The 17,537-nt window shown below is 38.4% G+C and overlaps 3 protein-coding genes across 3 annotated transcripts; 1 reads left to right on the forward strand and 2 right to left on the reverse strand.

Moving 5' to 3' along the window:
* Positions 1–4,697: 4,697 nt before the first annotated feature.
* LOC113283614 (hydroxyacylglutathione hydrolase cytoplasmic) lies at positions 4,698–6,795 on the reverse strand. Its single transcript, XM_026532946.1, has 7 exons — positions 6,638–6,795; positions 6,348–6,470; positions 6,031–6,192; positions 5,854–5,932; positions 5,573–5,686; positions 5,228–5,404; positions 4,698–5,116 (listed from the first exon to the last, which is right to left on the reverse strand). The coding sequence occupies exons 1-7, from the start codon at positions 6,685–6,687 to the stop codon at positions 5,042–5,044; spliced, it is 780 nt and encodes a 259-aa protein (XP_026388731.1). The 5' UTR covers positions 6,688–6,795; the 3' UTR covers positions 4,698–5,041.
* A 129-nt stretch (positions 6,796–6,924) lies between these two features.
* LOC113283613 (putative zinc transporter At3g08650) lies at positions 6,925–11,431 on the forward strand. The gene is made up of 6 exons (XM_026532945.1): positions 6,925–7,157; positions 7,337–7,410; positions 7,864–8,565; positions 8,737–9,021; positions 9,395–9,523; positions 10,235–11,431. The coding sequence occupies exons 3-6, from the start codon at positions 8,098–8,100 to the stop codon at positions 11,135–11,137; spliced, it is 1,785 nt and encodes a 594-aa protein (XP_026388730.1). The 5' UTR covers positions 6,925–7,157; positions 7,337–7,410; positions 7,864–8,097; the 3' UTR covers positions 11,138–11,431.
* Positions 11,432–11,576: 145 nt separating this feature from the next.
* On the reverse strand, positions 11,577–17,096 carry LOC113283612 (probable LRR receptor-like serine/threonine-protein kinase At1g06840). Its single transcript, XM_026532944.1, has 20 exons — positions 16,791–17,096; positions 16,518–16,674; positions 16,329–16,400; positions 16,145–16,216; positions 15,905–16,048; positions 15,721–15,792; positions 15,541–15,612; positions 15,346–15,417; positions 15,016–15,084; positions 14,829–14,897; positions 14,605–14,676; positions 14,394–14,480; positions 14,248–14,316; positions 13,680–14,164; positions 13,393–13,554; positions 13,018–13,304; positions 12,823–12,874; positions 12,463–12,713; positions 12,231–12,365; positions 11,577–12,124 (listed from the first exon to the last, which is right to left on the reverse strand). Exons 1-20 carry the CDS (start codon positions 16,945–16,947, stop codon positions 11,738–11,740), a joined length of 2,943 nt encoding a protein of 980 aa, XP_026388729.1. The 5' UTR covers positions 16,948–17,096; the 3' UTR covers positions 11,577–11,737.
* Positions 17,097–17,537: the final 441 nt, after the last annotated feature.

Consider the following 17,537-nt stretch of genomic DNA (forward strand, 5'->3'; position numbering starts at 1 on the left):
GATGTACCCAAATAAATTGTTAAGTTCAAAGTTCGGTTACCTACCATTTTATCCTAGGTAGCCGAACATTACACTGTACGACCAAAACCTCCATTAACGAGCGAGTTTGGTAACCTGCGTGTTTGGAAAACGTAACCGAACTACACTTTCAGGTGTGCTTGGTTACATGTTCTTGACATATGGTAACCGAACTGGCCCAAATCTACATAAAAAATTTCATTTTTTTTGAAAGTTTGGAGCAATTCAACCAACATTATCTAAGTTTGAAGCATACCTGGGTACCCAAATACCCTTCCTCCGGTTGTGGTTGGTAAAATCCATCGTTTTTCATGTTTTCCTTCTTCATCTTCTCTAACTTTACTCTCTCAATAATTCTACTTCTTTAAAAAAAAACCATCTGATTTTTTAATCTCACTAATTATCTTTAACTTAATCATCTCACTAATCATTACACTAACTATTATTAACACTAACTAATCATCACCCAAAATTAATCAGGAGGGTAATTTAGGTATTAATATAAATATCTAGATAAGGTGGACCTAGATAGGGGTGTAAATTTTGCCCGACATCCTAAGGCCCAGTACCGCCCGCCCTGCCCCATGACAACCCATGGGCGGCCGTGGCCCATTACGGGCTGATCCGACCTAGCACATTTAAATAAGAGGGCGGGAAAGGTCAAAAGTCAATTTTTCTTGCCCGACCCAATCCCCTCCCTATTAGCCTGTCAATATTGCCAGCCCTATTAGCCGTCAATGTTATCTATTTGCCTAGCCTAAGTGAGTATTTTCAAAAAAAAAAATTATCCTAAAATATACTTGGGGTACATATACTTAATATAGTCAATCCTCATAGTTCTCATATATATTTCTTAACTTTTATTCCTTGGGAATCTAAATTTGTTGAGTCCGAATCTGTTCACACTCCTCTAACGAGTGTATATTTCACATATTCTTCTGATTGGTTGATTATTTAACTGATGGCCCCATTACCCTTCATGTTTAGAATCATGACCCTCGTTACATAACTCCCTAAATTAAATCAAGGGTAGAGATTAAAATGTGAAATATACACTCGTTAAGGAGTGTGCACGAATTCACACTCAAATTTGTTAACCATATAGAGAAAATATTGAGCAAAATCTAAGGTGGTTTCCTTTTTTGATGATTCAATTCAGGAAAATTTTATAGAAATTTTGGTTTATCTTGTTCCCATCTCAATCTCGTATTTGATTATTAATTTTAAGTAAAACTTGTGTATTATTACATTACTTTCTTTTTATTTTTAACAATATATATTTGTAATATTCAAGGTCCTCCGGGCCCTACCCGCCCGTGCCCAAATTACAAAACAGGCTTGGGCAGGTCATGGGTATTAACTGTAGATAAATAACCTTGCCCGCCCGACCCTTTTAATTTCATGGTTAAGAGATGTTCTGGTCCGTCCTGTACCGTCCCATTTAATAATTAGGCCGGGTTGTCCGGCCCTGTCCAATTTACACCCCTAGACCTAGATTTACTTCTAATGTCTTTATCCAAAATAAAACCGTGGTCCCCCAAAAAAATCAGGGTCCCCAAAAAATCGTTCTAAAAAAGTTGAATTTGGTTTTGGTATATACATCAAGGCTATCGAATATTGCGTGCATAATCCTAAAGAGCCAAAGATTTGATGTCCGCTACTGGTATTGACAAATTTTATGGCATCTGTTTTTTCAAAGAAGAAAGTCGGCAACTCTACACTCAAAAGAGATTTAGTACCCATCAAGTCAGAAAGGTCATGTGTCCCGCCTCCCGCCTCAGGGATATAACCGGCGGTTAATATAGCATTTTCGGATCCTTTTAATCATTTGGTTTTTCTTTTTACTCATTTGCTTTGTTTTACTTTTCTAGTTTTTCTTATTTCCCATCCCCACTTTCCCTGATCTCTATCCCCCAGTAAATTTAAAGTGAAATCTACTTTTCAAATAAAGTCAAGATAACTTTGACTATGATTCTTATTACTTTCATCTGCCTTTTTCTTCATCAATCTCCCATCTTTCATTAAACAATACTGACAACTAATTATACCATCACCTGTTAAATATCTAATCGATTATCACTAAGCCTGTACTAGCTCCTAAAAGAGACAAGTTGGACAACAGGCCACCAGCATTTCCCGAATACATCAGCTAGCACTCTCTCCTTAATTTTGATATCATTACCAACTCTGTTCATGGTCAATTAATTATTTAGCCTCCATCGTACACTACACCCATTCCTTCTTTATCTTCGATGACAACTGCATCTATGATTCAAGACAACTGCAATCACCATTAGAGCATTCACAGTGGGCGATCAAACCCATTTATTTGGTCGAGGAACGAGACACAGTGGTACGGACTAAAGACTAAAATCTGGACCAAAACCCAAATTTCAGACTATATTTGGTCTGGGACCAAGACCAAAACCAAATTTGGTCGAGCGGAGATTAAAAGTTCGTCGGGAGTGGGGCGTAAGTATAAAATGCGCCTGACGAAAGTTTTTGAATTAAAAAAAGAAAAAAAAAATGAGGCGGACATTATATGTCCGCTCTTTGAAATTTTTTTTTTTTTTTTAAAATAGAGAAAATGGGGCGGACATACTAGAGTCCGCCCCTTGAAAAGTTGTTTTCAAAATTTTTTTAAAAAGAATTGGGCGGACATACTTAGTTCGTCCCATGAAAAAATGTTTTATAAAAAAAAGAGGGACGAACATATAGTGTTCGCCTGATGAAAGTTATGTGGGACGGATATTTGAGTTACGCTCGATCAAATTTTAGTCGGGTACCGTTGCTTGTTGCCACGGACTAAACCTAAAATTTGATCTTTTTTTTGGTATTTGGTCTTTGGTTTTGATCGCACCATTGCAGTTGCCCTTAGACGTCCAGCTTTGGACGACTATAACCAGTACCAGTCCGGCCAATTAAGCATGACTGCAACTGTGTTACAAATTTGTTCAAGATCGGGGAATCATTCAAAATCGAGCCAATTATACATTCAGATAAATTACAATTATGTTTAGTTTATACCTGGTTTGGGGTTTTAATTTAACTTTAGCATTCGCTGCTTTCTTAGGAGGCATCTTTTGATAGAAAACTAAAAATTAGAAATAAAACAAAGAAGAAATGATCGAAGGTGGTGGTGGATTATGGAGATGGAGCAGTCGGTGGTGGAGAAAAAAAAGAAATCTGTGATTTAGGTTTTTCTTTTTTTTCTTTTATCGAGTTGCTGTTGGATGATCTTACCGTCGGGTGTATATAAAAAGTCAAAAGTTGGGTTTTTGGAGAATTCAAATGGATGGTACATGGGATAATTGAGGATAAGAATTAATGTGGATGGAAAATAGGGAAAGTGGGGATGGAAAATAGGGAAAACCACTTTTATTTATTTATTTTCATAATTTTGCCGCGACCTATTTCTTATCTAATAACCGAAAAAATATATATCCCGACAGATTTTCCCACAAACAGATATCACTATAGTACAGTGGTAAATCTTTTTTTTTATTTGATACGCGAAAGTCGGATCCAGACCCCTATCCGAATCCAGCCAGTTGGACTGACCCCACTGCCAAACCCAACACCGCTAAACCCACTATACAACTAATCTACTATAAATCTTTACGACGGCGGGGATTGAATCCCTGACTTCCTCCTTACTGGAGTTGATGGGATACCACTGAACTATGCTCTTGGACCCGTATAGTGGTAAAGTTGCTGAGTGATACCAGCGACCACAAGAAACAGAAAATAGTGACCCACACTGCCCGAGAAAAACTCGAGAGTTTATCATCCATCTATTTCAGAATCCCAACTATATCTCCGTAAATTGGGATTCTGAAATAGAGACCAAAATTGTGCCACGATGATGGAGGTGTTTTGCTGACTTAGCTGGAGTCTAGAAAAGTCATCAACCCAGACTTCAATATTGTCTAAGTAATCATCATAACTTTCTTTCCTTCCAACCATTTTTTCTTCTCTGTCTTATCTCCAAGGTTAAACGTTTCCAAAACTTTGCCTATAAATACTACTTCAACAACAATTCAGGTTTATATCCGTCCATCCCCGAAGCCTCTTTCTAGTTCCTGTAATCAACTTTTTTTTCGGTCTCTTAATTTTTCTTTCTAAACACAATAGGCTAATTAAGAAAGTTATGGGCTAATTAAGAAAGTTATGGCAGCTTACACCAAAAATTCATCGCCCAGCTTCGTTTCAATCGCTGTCATGGCTCTAGTTTTTGTAGCCTCAGTAAGCGATTTTGCGAATGCAAGCTCGATGATGGTATGGAGCCGACCTGGTTGTAACAATAGCGGGCAGATTATTAGGAAATGTAATTGTTCATCCATTAATCTTAATCTTCGTGGTGGTTATAGTTTTGTTTACAAAGGGCAAACTGCTGCTCTATATAATGAAGATGGGTGCGGGGGTGTGGTTCACACAACGCTCAACGGTAACGCTGGCATGTGCAGAGGATTCGGGTGGAAGAGTGTCTCCATTCAGTGCTAATTAATGTATTATGTATGCATGACCTCGACAAATTATACATCTAAATAAACTTGAGAATTATTGCTTGCTACTAGTGAATGTTGGTCTTTAAATGTTCCGTGAAGGTTTTGCAACATTAAGGTCATGGACTTTTCCATCCTCAAGACACAAACATTCAATTCAACAATAAGGTACCATGCAAAAGGAAAAATAAGTTCCTTGCTATGAAATTTCAAATTTCCATCAAAATTGAGTTTTGGAAAGAAAATGTCGTTTAGTCGATGCAATACTAGAGCTATCAAGAAGCAACTGTATTTTAGTGCATACACATTTAGAACATCTAAGTAATACCATGCGTATATAGGTGATAAATTTTTGCAGGCACAGGCACAGACATCATACTTTTTATTATAGGCTCAAGCATTTGCAATTCTGATCCAACAGGGAAGAGTAAACAAGCAATCCAGTGTTAGGTACATACACAACTGAGGTGGAAAGTGCATCATATACTAACAAGATGGGTATACTTGGCGGTCTTCAATCAGCCTCTCCAGTTGTCCTTTCGTGTCCTTATTTCACGCAAAGTTTCTACAGGCGAATCACAACCCACACTTGCCTGCAAAAAGAATCAGGTGCATTCAAAAAGGAAAAAAATCGCAAGTTCCTAAACTCAGAACAGATAGGAAAGGTAATTGCACAACACAAAGATGAAGTAACAACAATGTACCTGCTGAAGTGGTGATTCCACTCGCATGAATGGGTTGGTCTCCAACTCTTCCTCAATTGTCGAAGGTACAGTGGGTTGATTCATTTGTCGTTGACGCTGCGCCCAGGATAGTTTCTGTGTAATCCGCTCATTGTTTGGTTCAATGGTAAGGGCGAACTGCAAATTCTTCACCGTGTACTGAAAAAGAATACAATATCAAGGATTGTTATTGATTACCCTTCCGTAGGATATCCATTTGTGACGAAAAACAATCGAAAGCCGAATTTGGTAATTACCGCAATACCAAAAAGAAGCATTTCCTGACGGAAAGGAAACCCAAACTACATTTCAACTGCAACCACGTACCTCATGGCCACAATAAACTTTAGTGGGCTTTGGTAATGCTCCCAGTGTAACACACAGCGACTGATACATCTGTTCAGCTGTGCCCTCAAAAAATTTCCCACAACCAGCAACAAACTAAAATGCAGAGATATCCAAACAATTAGATAGTACTAGTAAAAATTTGCCGTATTGAAAGTCAATTGTTGATTCTCCTCCTAATACATAATCATGTATTCTGCTGGCGAGAAGCAAACAACTGCAAAACGCTAATGCAAGAAAGTATAAGTCATGTAATAGCTCACCAATGTATCCCCAGTGAAAACAGCTGGGACGTCTTCGTCTTTGCCCGTTACATAGTAACTAATATGACCTTTGGTGTGGCTGAAAACAGGACGAATTCGAATTGAGTAGAAAACCAAGACAGAAATTAAAAAACAGAGATATGGTACCAATAAATTGAAAGGATGAAGATATGGTACCAAGGTGTGTGGAGTGCGGTGATGCTGATATGTGTTCCAAGGGAAAGCCTGTCACGGTTGTCAAGTTTATGGGTACATCCCCTAACATTGTCAGTGGAACCACCATAGACCTTAATACCAGGGATCATCTGCTTGATCTTATCATTCCCACCAGCGTGATCCCTAATTTACAAAACAAAATGAAAAAAGAGTATAAATGTTCGATTCACTGTTGCCTAGTAGTCTAATCATAATCATCATCGCCAAATTGAATGTAGAGTGAGGATTAGGAGTAGTATAATAACAAAAAGGGAAGGTAGTTGTAGAAGAGTGAGTACCAGTGGTGGTGAGTGGTGAGGACCATTTTAAGAAGGAGACCTTGTTGTTGGGCTAAATCAACAATCTTATCAGGTTCAACTGGATCCACCACTGCTGCTTCTTTAGATGTCTCATCAATTATCCTGTGGATGTGGATGTAATTCAATTAATAACTACTCACATCAATTATCCTTCGAATGAAACAATTTGTATCAATTGAATTGAAATTGGAACTGAGAAGTAGAGAATTGAGACAAACACTATGACTGAATTGAATAAAATAAGAAATTAACAGTGACTGATTACTCACAGGTAAGAGTAGTTGTCTTCTAAGCACGGAATCTCTACTATTCTCATCATCTTTCTTCTTCTTCTTGTTGTTGATTCGATTCGATTTTTCGTCTGAAATCTAGAATAAAATTTAGCGTATTAGTGAGGCGGTTGGTGACGATGATGGTGGGTGGGTGTTTAATGCCAAGAGACAGGTGGTGGATGGATGGACCTGTTTTTGGGCCCAAAATAAGGCCCATGATATCTTTCTCTTTACTTTTTCTCTCTCAAAGACAAAAGAACGAATGAGAAAGAAAGTCCCTAAAACTAAAATCTCAACGATCTGGATATACTGAGCATAATCACTAGAAACCATAGAGCTCAAGTCAATGCCCAAATTTTAATTTAATTTTGTGTTTTCTTGATTGATTTTTGAAGAAAGAAGAAGAAGAAGGAGGAGAAAAGAATCCATCCTGCCTTCTCCTCAACTCCCTGAACAAGAAGAAGAAGAAGAAGAAAAGAAAAGGGAGCGGAGAAAAGGAAAAGAAAAATACAATCTGGTAAGTGGTTTTGTTTGATGGTTTTTACCTACCAAAAACCAATACAACGTGCTTTCCACATCTCTAATTTTCTAATTCATTAAATTAAAGTAAAGACTGTTTTCTTCCAAAATAACAAACAAAATTTCTCATTTTCCAATCAGTTAATTAGGGTTTTCTTGTCTCTCTCTCTCACACAGGTTCAGTTTGACTTCTCTTTATAATCAATTGATTGGATTGGATTGGGTTCTCACAAGGATTTTGAGATCACCAGGTAAATATCTTTGTGAATTTTTCTTATGAATTCAATTGACCCTAAATCTACCAATACCTAATATATTTGTGATTGAATATTAAGCTTCAACAATTTCCCTATCCAGTCTTAACCTTTAATTTGACTTTCTGATTATGATTAAAGTTTTAATCAATTGCAATACTGTGCTAAGATCATATTCCCTTCTGCTTTTCTCCTTATTTGCTTTTCCTCATTCTTGATAAATCGCATACTAAAACTGTCCATGTCACCTAGCTAGTCTTGCCTTTAATGGTTTATACATCTTTTTTTCTTTCTCTTTCCTGTTGCAATGTTTAATTTTAAGATTAGATAGTGATATAGGATTGGAGGTTAACTCATACATACTATTATTCAAACATCTCTTCTCCACTAAGCTTTGCCGATTTCACCATATTTTCATCCTTTTTTTCTTTTTCTTTAATTGTAAAGCAGATTTTTGTCAAGGGACTGGAGCTTCAAAGTTTTCGTTGATGACATTGTAATTGTTATGCTGGTTCGGACTTAATCACCCAACATTTGCATTATTCATTCTCTGATGCACTGAGTTTTATCAAGATAGGATGTACAGTGTCATCAGGGTCTGAGTGGATTTGAGATAAACGGATCTAGAAGAATAGATACACAGCTAGTTTATAGTAAGGTAGAGGTTGGATAGAGCAAGTGGATATGGATTTACATTTAAAGCGATGGATGTTGTTTTCTCTGATTGTTTTGGTATCGTTACAAGCTTATTCTGTTATAGCCGATCCTGAGAATGAGATTAAACAAAGGACGAGGACTGCTCCTCATAAGAATTTAGGTAGTGTTGTTATAGATGGAACTGGTAGAGAGGATGCCTTTCATAAACCAGAGATCGTGTCTGATGACAAGAGGAAGGTCGGGAGCAGTAAAGTTTCCGTCTCCACGGTGGCGTGGCTTACTTTGGCAATGGCTGCTGCCACGGGATTGGGTGCCGTTCCCTTCTTTTTTGTGGAACTTGAGCCACAATGGGCTGGAATATGCAACGGCATGGCTGCCGGGGTAATGTTGGCTGCAAGCTTTGACCTTATCCAGGAAGGGCAGAGCCATGGTAGTGGCAGTTGGGTTGTCATTGGGATACTGGCTGGAGGTATTTTCATTCTTCTTTGTAAAAAGGTGATTGCTCTATCAACCCATCATACTTTCCTTCAACATTTTACAAGTAAAATGATGATGAGACCGTGGCATCTACTGATTATTGTGTTTGATTTACTAATACCCGTTATACAAATACCATGCTGATTATGTCCTAAGAGTATATATCTTACTGTCCCTTTTTATCATCAGTTTCTTGAGCACCACGGGGAAGTAAGCATGCTGGACATAAAAGGTGCAGATGCTAGAAAGGTTGTTCTTGTAATCGGGATAATGACCCTTCATTCTTTTGGGGAGGGGTCTGGTGTTGGAGTCTCTTTTGCTGGCTCTAAAGGTTTTTCTCAAGGTCTTTTGGTTACTTTAGCTATAGCTGTACATAATATACCAGAAGGATTGGCTGTGAGTATGGTTTTAGCAACAAGAGGGGTTTCTCCGCAGAACGCAATGTTGTGGAGTGTGATCACATCTTTACCTCAGGTATTCATGTAGTTGCTTTCTAACTGAATGGCTTTTGAGCATTTTTTTAATCAAAAAGAAGTAAATCTAGATTCTTATAGTTGATGCATCTAAATTTGTTTTAAAAAAGTAAGAATTGCTTCTTGCTGCCTTACAATAGGACACGAAAAATAATTCATTTGAAATTTATTAGACTTAAGGCGGAAATAAAGGAAAACTCGTATACTAGTATCTTGACAGATTGATTGTGCAGTCTATGCCTACTAAGAAAACTAATAACATCAAGATAATCAAATTGCTGGATTTTTCCTGTATCTCTTTTTCTTTCCTTGAAAGCTGATTTTGCTTCTTGTCTCCCTCAACTTGTCAAACTCATTTGAAATAATGACTGCAGCCCATTGTTGCTGTCCCCTCCTTCATGTGTGCTGAGGCATTTAAACAAATTCTTCCCTTTTGTACGGGCTTCGCTGCTGGGTGCATGATTTGGATGGTCATAGCGGAGGTCCTTCCTGACGGTTTTAAGGTAATTCTATTTATTTGAAAGTAGTGATTAAGAACCTAAAATACTCATATTTCGCAAAGCCGCTGAGAGACCACCAGATATATGGTGGATAATCTTGTTAGTAGTTTTGCCTCCAATTTTTGTTTAAGTTGTGTATTTTTTTATATGCATGACTTGCTTGGAAAATGAAAAGCACGAGTATGTGATAGCCTTATAACTAGGTAATGCAATTTACTCTGCCTTCTTGTATCGAACATAGTGAAAACTAGACACACTTGTTTGTAAGGTATGATTGGTTTTCGTCGTTCTTGGATTCATGCTAATTAGTATCCACAAATAGATTAATGCATTCATAACCTTTTACAAAGACACAAAAGTTCTCCATGAACCAAATACACCTAATGTAACTCCGTAGCAGTACCGAGAATTGGACTCGTTTAAGTCGAATTTGTAGTTCTGGAAATTCCAGTTGTCAGCACTACATTCAGATGAAATTTTGATTCTAACACGTTTTTTCGCTAACCTAACAAATGGGAAGTATAAAGTAATAAAGTGATATTGCTGGATTACATTATCATCTGCTGTTGTTGTAATCTCGGATTCTCGGGGTTAGAGTCTAACATGTTTTCTCGCAAACCTAACAACTAGGAAGTGTGAAGTAATAAAGTGAACTGACTGATCTTGATCTTGCTGGATTATAATGTCACCAGTTTTTGTCTTTATATATTTCAGGAAGCGTCTCCTTCTCAGGTTGCATCCGCCGCTACACTTTCTGCAGCATTTATGGTAGCACTCGGCACATTGCTTGAGAATATCAGCAACTTAGAGGATGCTTCTGGGTTCTTGGTTTCACTACTCTTTGGTCTTGGTCCATTGATTGGTGGTGTCATACTTGTAGCTTTTGCACTTGCTTCCAGTCTCCAGCATGCTCTCCTCACTGGTCTGGCTACTGGCATCGCTTTTGTTCTTGCTGCCTGGAGACCCTCGCAGCTCCTTGCATCGTCCAAAGTTGGGTTTTTCCCTATCTTGTTTCTACTTGCAATGGGTTCCTCGTTCTTCCATATTTCAACATCTGGTTTCCTAAAGCTTGCAGCTCGTAAGAAGAATTCAGTGAATGACTTATCTACGTCATTGGGTTTTTCGGTGAGTGCTCTGACCCTGCAGTCATTCTTGGCTTGTGGGGCCGTAGTTTTACATGCTTTGGCAGAGGGGCTAGCTCTTGGTGTGGCTGCACCTAATGCCTATGGGCTTGGCAGACATATGGTACTACCTGTCTCTCTACATGGGGTCCCTAGAGGTGCTGCTGTTGCAAGTTGTATCTATGGTGCGACCAACAGCTGGCGTGGTGCCCTTGCAGCTGCTGCCCTGACTGGTTTTGCCAGTCCAGCATCGGCAATTGGAGCAATACTTGCAGGGATTGATTACAGTGGGCTTGACTACTGGATGGCACTTGCATGTGGGGCCCTCATTCCCGGTTTTGGCAGCATGTTCAAGAGAGCAGTTAAATTAGACACGAGAAGGAGCAGTTACGGGATGGTGATGGGTTTAGCGTTTGCAAGCTTGTGTCTAGGGTCCACCAGGCTGGTTTGCTTGCGCACGCCTTACTGCAACTCGGCACCAGAAGCTGTCAGGTAAAGGTGGGTACTAGCGCAAAGTCTCTAATTTGTTGTGAGCTTACGGAATGGTTATGTGAAGGGAGGTGAGAGAAAGGATTAGTAGGCATTAGAGTTCCTAATCCAGAGCGCGGAAATTGAAGAATTTTTTGCTAGATCAGATGTGTTCATGTAATTATGTAACAAAAGCGAGAAAGGAAATCCTCATTTGTAACAGTAGTATTTTAGTTTTATCAAAATTGAAATGTGGGATAATGAATATTCTTGAGGGTTTATAATGATATAGATGATAATCATACATTCAGGTAGTTTTACATTTTTGGATGCGTCCAGGTCTGATTCAAGAAAATATAACCCTGAATGTGTAATAAATTTGAATGCTGCATTGGAGCATCAAGATAGACCATCTTTATTTCACATTATCTTTTTTTTTTTGCCTGGCCTGATTTGGATCATTTATGTGGATAAAAAATAAACTTCAATAAATATTGGTTATTCACTGTACATGTGAAAAAATGTATATGCACAAAAAGAGAGCTGAAAGAGTTTAAATAGGAGTATAACTACGTAATCTTTGAGCCATTTCGTTACCCTAAGTGGAGATGCTTTTATTTTAAATTTTTTACCTAGGTGCAATGGTTGGAACGACACCACTGACGAGGTTGCTGCCGGAGATATACTCCGATGACACATAAAGATCCTGATCCCTATTATTTATTGCCATTGATGATGAAGGTGGTGTCCTGGAGGTGGTTGTCGTCATTGATATTTCTGAGTCATATACAGTGTGGTCTGTGGAGACATCTATGCTGATGTCAGATTGTGGTATCATATGCAAGATGCCGTCCAGTTCCTTCACAACCTCTGCCATCGAAGGCCGAGCATCTGTATCTTCTTGGCAACACTGCAGGGCCAATTTTACAAACTTCTCGATACACTCAGAAGGATAAGATCCCATTTTTTCGTCTATTACTGAGAAGATCATGCCAGAGTTATAGGCCCCATTCACCTTAAAAAGAAGATGGTGATTATAAATTGTCAAGCTCTTGCAAGAGTTTCAACCATAGTTTGCTGGTGGATTATAAGGTAAGTTAGAAAAAGAGTTGGAGTAGTACCTCACGAACAATGTTTTTACCGTGTTGGATTGGTTGCCTCCCTGTTAAAATCTCTAGAAACACAACCCCAAGGCTGTAGACATCACTTTTGTCTGTCAATTTGTGTGTCAGGAAGTACTCCGGGTCGAGGTAACCCTGCGAAGAATTAAGTCCAGTAAATTCTACTATCATAACTACAAAAAAAAGCAGCAGGAGCAAAAGTATTTGTTGTACAAAATTGAGGTACGCTTACAGGAGTGCCCTTTACAACTGTGGATACATGCCCAGGAGTTGTTCCTTCAAGATCTGGAACCGGTGCAAGGCGCGAAAGTCCAAAGTCAGCAACCTTCCCACTAAATCTGGGGCCGATCAATATGTTGCTGGATTTAACGTCTCGGTGGAATATGGGGGGATCTGCCTCCGTGTGTAGGTAAAGGATACCTTTGGCTGAGTCCGTAGCTATTCGCAGTCTCATAGCAAAACTCAATGGTGCTTTTGTTTTTGCTTTAATACCAACAAATTACACCCATCAAAGAGAATAATAATTAGATAATACAAAGTCCACTATCAACCAATAATAACTTTAAAATTCATTGCAGCAAAAAATGTTTACCAGAAAGGTGATCTCTTAATGTTCCATCTGACATGAACTCGTAAACCAACATCTGCATTAAGACAGTCATAACAACATCAGATAAAGCATATCCTCACATGATAAAGGCTATGTCAGTGAGAACATGTCTGGTTGTTGTTTGAGATCATTATTTGTATATATAAATGTAGCACTAGAGTAGGCAGTGACATGTACCTGTTCGCTTTCTTCATCGCAGTATCCAATCAAAGAAACTAGATTTCGATGATGGACCCTTGATAACAGCTCAATTTCGTTTAAAAATTCCTTGTCACCTTGTAATGACCCCTCCTGTGCACGCTTAATCGCCACAACTGCTCCATCAGATAGAACACCTCTATATACCTTACCATAGCCTCCTTGACCAACCTGAGTAGAGCTGTCAAAATTGTTTGTAGCTAGAGACATTTCTTCGAAAGTAAACCCTTTAACACCGTCAACTTTGATTCGGATCCTCTTCGACACTGCTCATATACAAATGGGGTGTTAGTTTGAATCACAACATCTAATTCAATACCAAAAAATGAGAAAAAGGGTCACACTGATACTTACATAGACGTTTCTTTGATATTGCACGATAATAGTTTTTCATACGCTTTCTCGCAATGAAAATTGAAACCAGTGCAGTTAACGTAACTGCTCCAGCAATGACTCCTACAATGATTCCCGCCAATGCACCCGTGCTCAACCCTGAGCTTGTTGGTTCTAGATCCACTGCACCCAAAAGTAGAGAGTCAGAACAGAATAAAAATCTTTACTTGCATTGTTACATTTTAAGCATCTTAATGAGCATCATTCTCATTACAGTATCGCTCTAAATAAGGACTTAGTAAGCATACCATCAGTGTAAATGCCCAGAGTGAAATTCATCAGTTCATACGGGCCAAAAATGTCACTGTCGTCAATGTTCCAACCAGTGAACATACGCCTGATTCGCTGAACCTCACTTTCATCAAAAATATTGGAGAGATTGGGAAACAAGTTCAAGTGCATCTTCAGCCGAGGCCCTTTTTCCCATGCAAATGTGAGAACAGATAGCTGATAGAGTTCCAAGCTAAGACCAGACGAAAGATACACATTAAAGGCATCCTCATATGGACGGAAATCTGAGAACCCAGGACTTTTCAAACGATACCCAACTTTTAGAGGTGCGGCACAAAAACAAGGTACGGGGGCTGCAGTGACTCTCTCGTAGTCTTTAGGACATGTCTGACAGACATTGTTGACTGGTTGGTCGGGTGCATCATTGTCTTCAGTCGGAATCCCGCAGATATTAACTATGTTGAGTTGGTTTGCATTCATACATACAGGATTTCCTTGAAGCCTGAACATCGAGGGTAACCATAAATATGAAGTTGCCCAAATCACAGAAAGACATGAAGTGGCTCTAAGTGATGAAGTGTCTACCTGATAGTGACATTCACAAGGGGAGAAAGAGTGCCTGAAATATTTGAAAGCGCGTTGTTCTGGAAATCTCTACAAGACACAGTAAAAAGTCAGCAATATACTCATACGAACGGAGCAATATTGAGTTTTAGTATTGCGAGTTTTACAGGATGAGTTTTTCTGTTGCATTGAAAGTTCTGTTGCTCCAAATGATGGATGAAATGGAACCATTCAAAAAATTATTCCCCAGTGACCTGCAACAACACGCAATGAAGGACCATCAAACCCCACACGTTCAGATAAATGCGGACCGCTTGATCATAACAAGTATCCAGAAAAATAATAAGGAAAATACAAGTAGACTCGAAGTACACTCACAATCTCTGTAGACGAGGAAGCCCAGAAAAACTGGTAGGAATATTTCCCCCCAGTTTGTTGTTTGATAAGTCACTGCACATAAATTCATCAAAATTGCTCTTCATCAATATAAAATCAAATCTAGTTTTTAGGTAAGCTCAAAAGTTCTACTGTAAAGGGAAAATGAAGCCACATGAAAGTAAATGGACGCATTTAGTTAAATTAGGAAAGATAGCTGCACATACATTGTGGTCATATCGTCCGAGAGCCTACTTGAAGGTATTGACCCGTTAAGCTGGTTTGAGCTGAGATCTCTGTAGCGTGAAACGTGTTATCAGCAAAATGCCCCGTAAATGTAGGAAACAATGGCAAGCCAGGTTGGATGCTTTAAACATATAATATTAAGAAATAAGGAAACTCTGAGAAACTTACAAATAAGCGAGTTTTGGTATCCTGCTCATGTCAGGAACTGGTCCTGTCAAGCTGCAGTTTCTAAGACTCCTGATGGACCAAACATAGTTACATCAATATAGCTAGTAGTGTAGTAGTTTTCGCTGTACAATTCTTGATGTTATTCTTTAAACTCAATTTAAACATTCCTAGAATGCGTTCTTAAAAAATAAAAATTACGTGAAAGTAAGAAGACATGTCTCACAAGGTATCATCAAGTGCTTAATTCTTAACCTGACTAGCGGAGACTGCTTTCGTATGTTACACACAAACACTTCAAATGATCTCTTAAACTTAATGATACAAACTTACATTTTCAACAACTTTTTCATGTTGCTGTAAGAATCTGGAATTCCCCCATCGAAATGGTTGTTATCAAGCTGGCTGTGCGGGTGAAAAGTATTATGAAGTATATACAAACGTTAGAAACATTAAGGCAAAGAAAACTGGAAGACGGAACTACAGTATGCGCCATATATACAATCGAGAGAGGTGGAGAGATCGTACATGATAAGTAGGTTAGGCAACCTAGAGAACTCTGGTGGTAGAGGTCCTGATAAATTGTTATTGTCAAGCAGGCTGCAGAAACTCATTATGTTAACTACAAAGAGAAAGAAAACCCGAAGTATAAAACAAACACCAGCTCAGCAATAACACTCACTGGATACAATTGGGCATGTAACTTACAAATGAACAAGACTAGGTAGCGTGGAAAGCTCTGGTGGAATCGATCCACTGATTGAGTTATTATTCATGTGGCTGCAGAACCAAGAAATGGCAAACAAGTTACTTACATAATAGTTACATAGAAAGCAGTTAACTTGAGAGTTCCTGAGAATCCACTAGCTAGGAGAGTGTATTAACAACTCACAAGTGCTTTGTTTTGGTCAAGTTGGCAAATGATTTAGGCAATGGTCCTGATATGAAGTTCTGGTCTATCTGAATTCTGTCCAAATTTGAAAGATCACCAAGTTCCTCTGGTAAAGAACCTGTCAATCTGTTTCCATTCAAGAGACTGCAATATGACAAGACAGAATAGCGTTAGGATAGCACTCACATAATATCGACTTGGGTTTGATTGAAACAATGATAACCAATGGAAATAACTTACAGCAGCTTCAATGTTTTAATGTTGCCGATTTCCTTGGGTATACTCCCAGTAATTTTATTCCACATGAAATCCCTGCCATGACCAAACACAAATAAAATGAAAAGGTATCAATCAGTAACAAAAGAGCCATGTAACGCCATACATAGGCAACAAATTGCTGGGGGAATTGGTGGTTTAAACTTACATAATTTCCAAGTAAAAGAATCGACCAAGCTCTGGTGATAAGGTTCCAGTAAGATTCATACTCAACAATTGCCTACCAAAACCAATTGAGATATAAATTCAGATTATAATTGGTATTAGCTATAGTAATTAATTAAAGGAAGCAATCACAATTACAATCCAATTAATGAAAGTAAAGAGACAGACATACAGTTCTCGGACGTGTAGATAGCCGTCGATAGGAGAGGAAGTATTGAAGCATAACACACCAGTCCAATTGGAAGTACATGGGTCTGTCTGCTTATTCCATTTCCTCAAGAAATTCCTTGGATCAGTCAGATTTTGTTTGATTGCTAGTAACGCATTCACTGTAGACAAATATAATTCGACAACTCCAATTAAAAACTAAGAAGAATTCATTCTTAAAACACAAACACCATACCATACTTTTTAAGTATATCATTGTAAAGCCTGAAATAGTTACCTTCGATAGGGGCGGTAATAGGCTGTGCTCCAATAGAAGATAGAGTAGTCAACAGCACCACCACCACCACCAGAGAGGTAGTACTACTAGTATTGTTGTTATAATAATCAGCACCTGCAGATTGAGACACCAATCCAAAACACCAATTGATCTTCATCTCAACTCCTCTGGTCTGTTGTGTTTTGATTCCCAAAACCCAAAATCTTTCATAAATTGAAAAAAGAAGGAAGGAAGGAAGAAAGAAAGAGAAAGGAAATTGCAGTAAAACAGTAGCAGGTTTTACATAGAACAACAACTGGTTATTTAATTGAGACTGAGAGAGAGACTAAGAGAAAGAATGAGTTTGATTGGAAGGCTCTATTATTTAATTAATTAATTGTTTCACTTTCAACCCCGACCCTCTGATGGTCTCCCTTTCCTTCCTTGTACTTGTGTGACCAAGTCTCATCAAGAAGATCATTATCATCTCAAAATCATCAAAGGAAAGAAGAAAAGAGAGACCCTTTTCTTTCTTTTTTAATTAATACTATAGAGATTGACATTAAGAGCACTGATTTTTCTTGTTTAATAAGTGGGGTAGTCGATTGACAATTACTCTGTTTGTATCTATATCTAGAACAACAACAACATGAGTCATTATTTATTATTGGTGGGGATGGATTGATTTAGTAGCAGGAGGAAGTGGTTGTTGGAAAAGAAAAGAAAACCATTTATTTGTTGTGAAAAGGAGTGGAAATCCAACCAAAA

Source organism: Papaver somniferum, chromosome 5, assembly GCF_003573695.1.
Source record: "Papaver somniferum cultivar HN1 chromosome 5, ASM357369v1, whole genome shotgun sequence".
NCBI classification, from domain to species: Eukaryota; Viridiplantae; Streptophyta; class Magnoliopsida; order Ranunculales; family Papaveraceae; genus Papaver; species Papaver somniferum.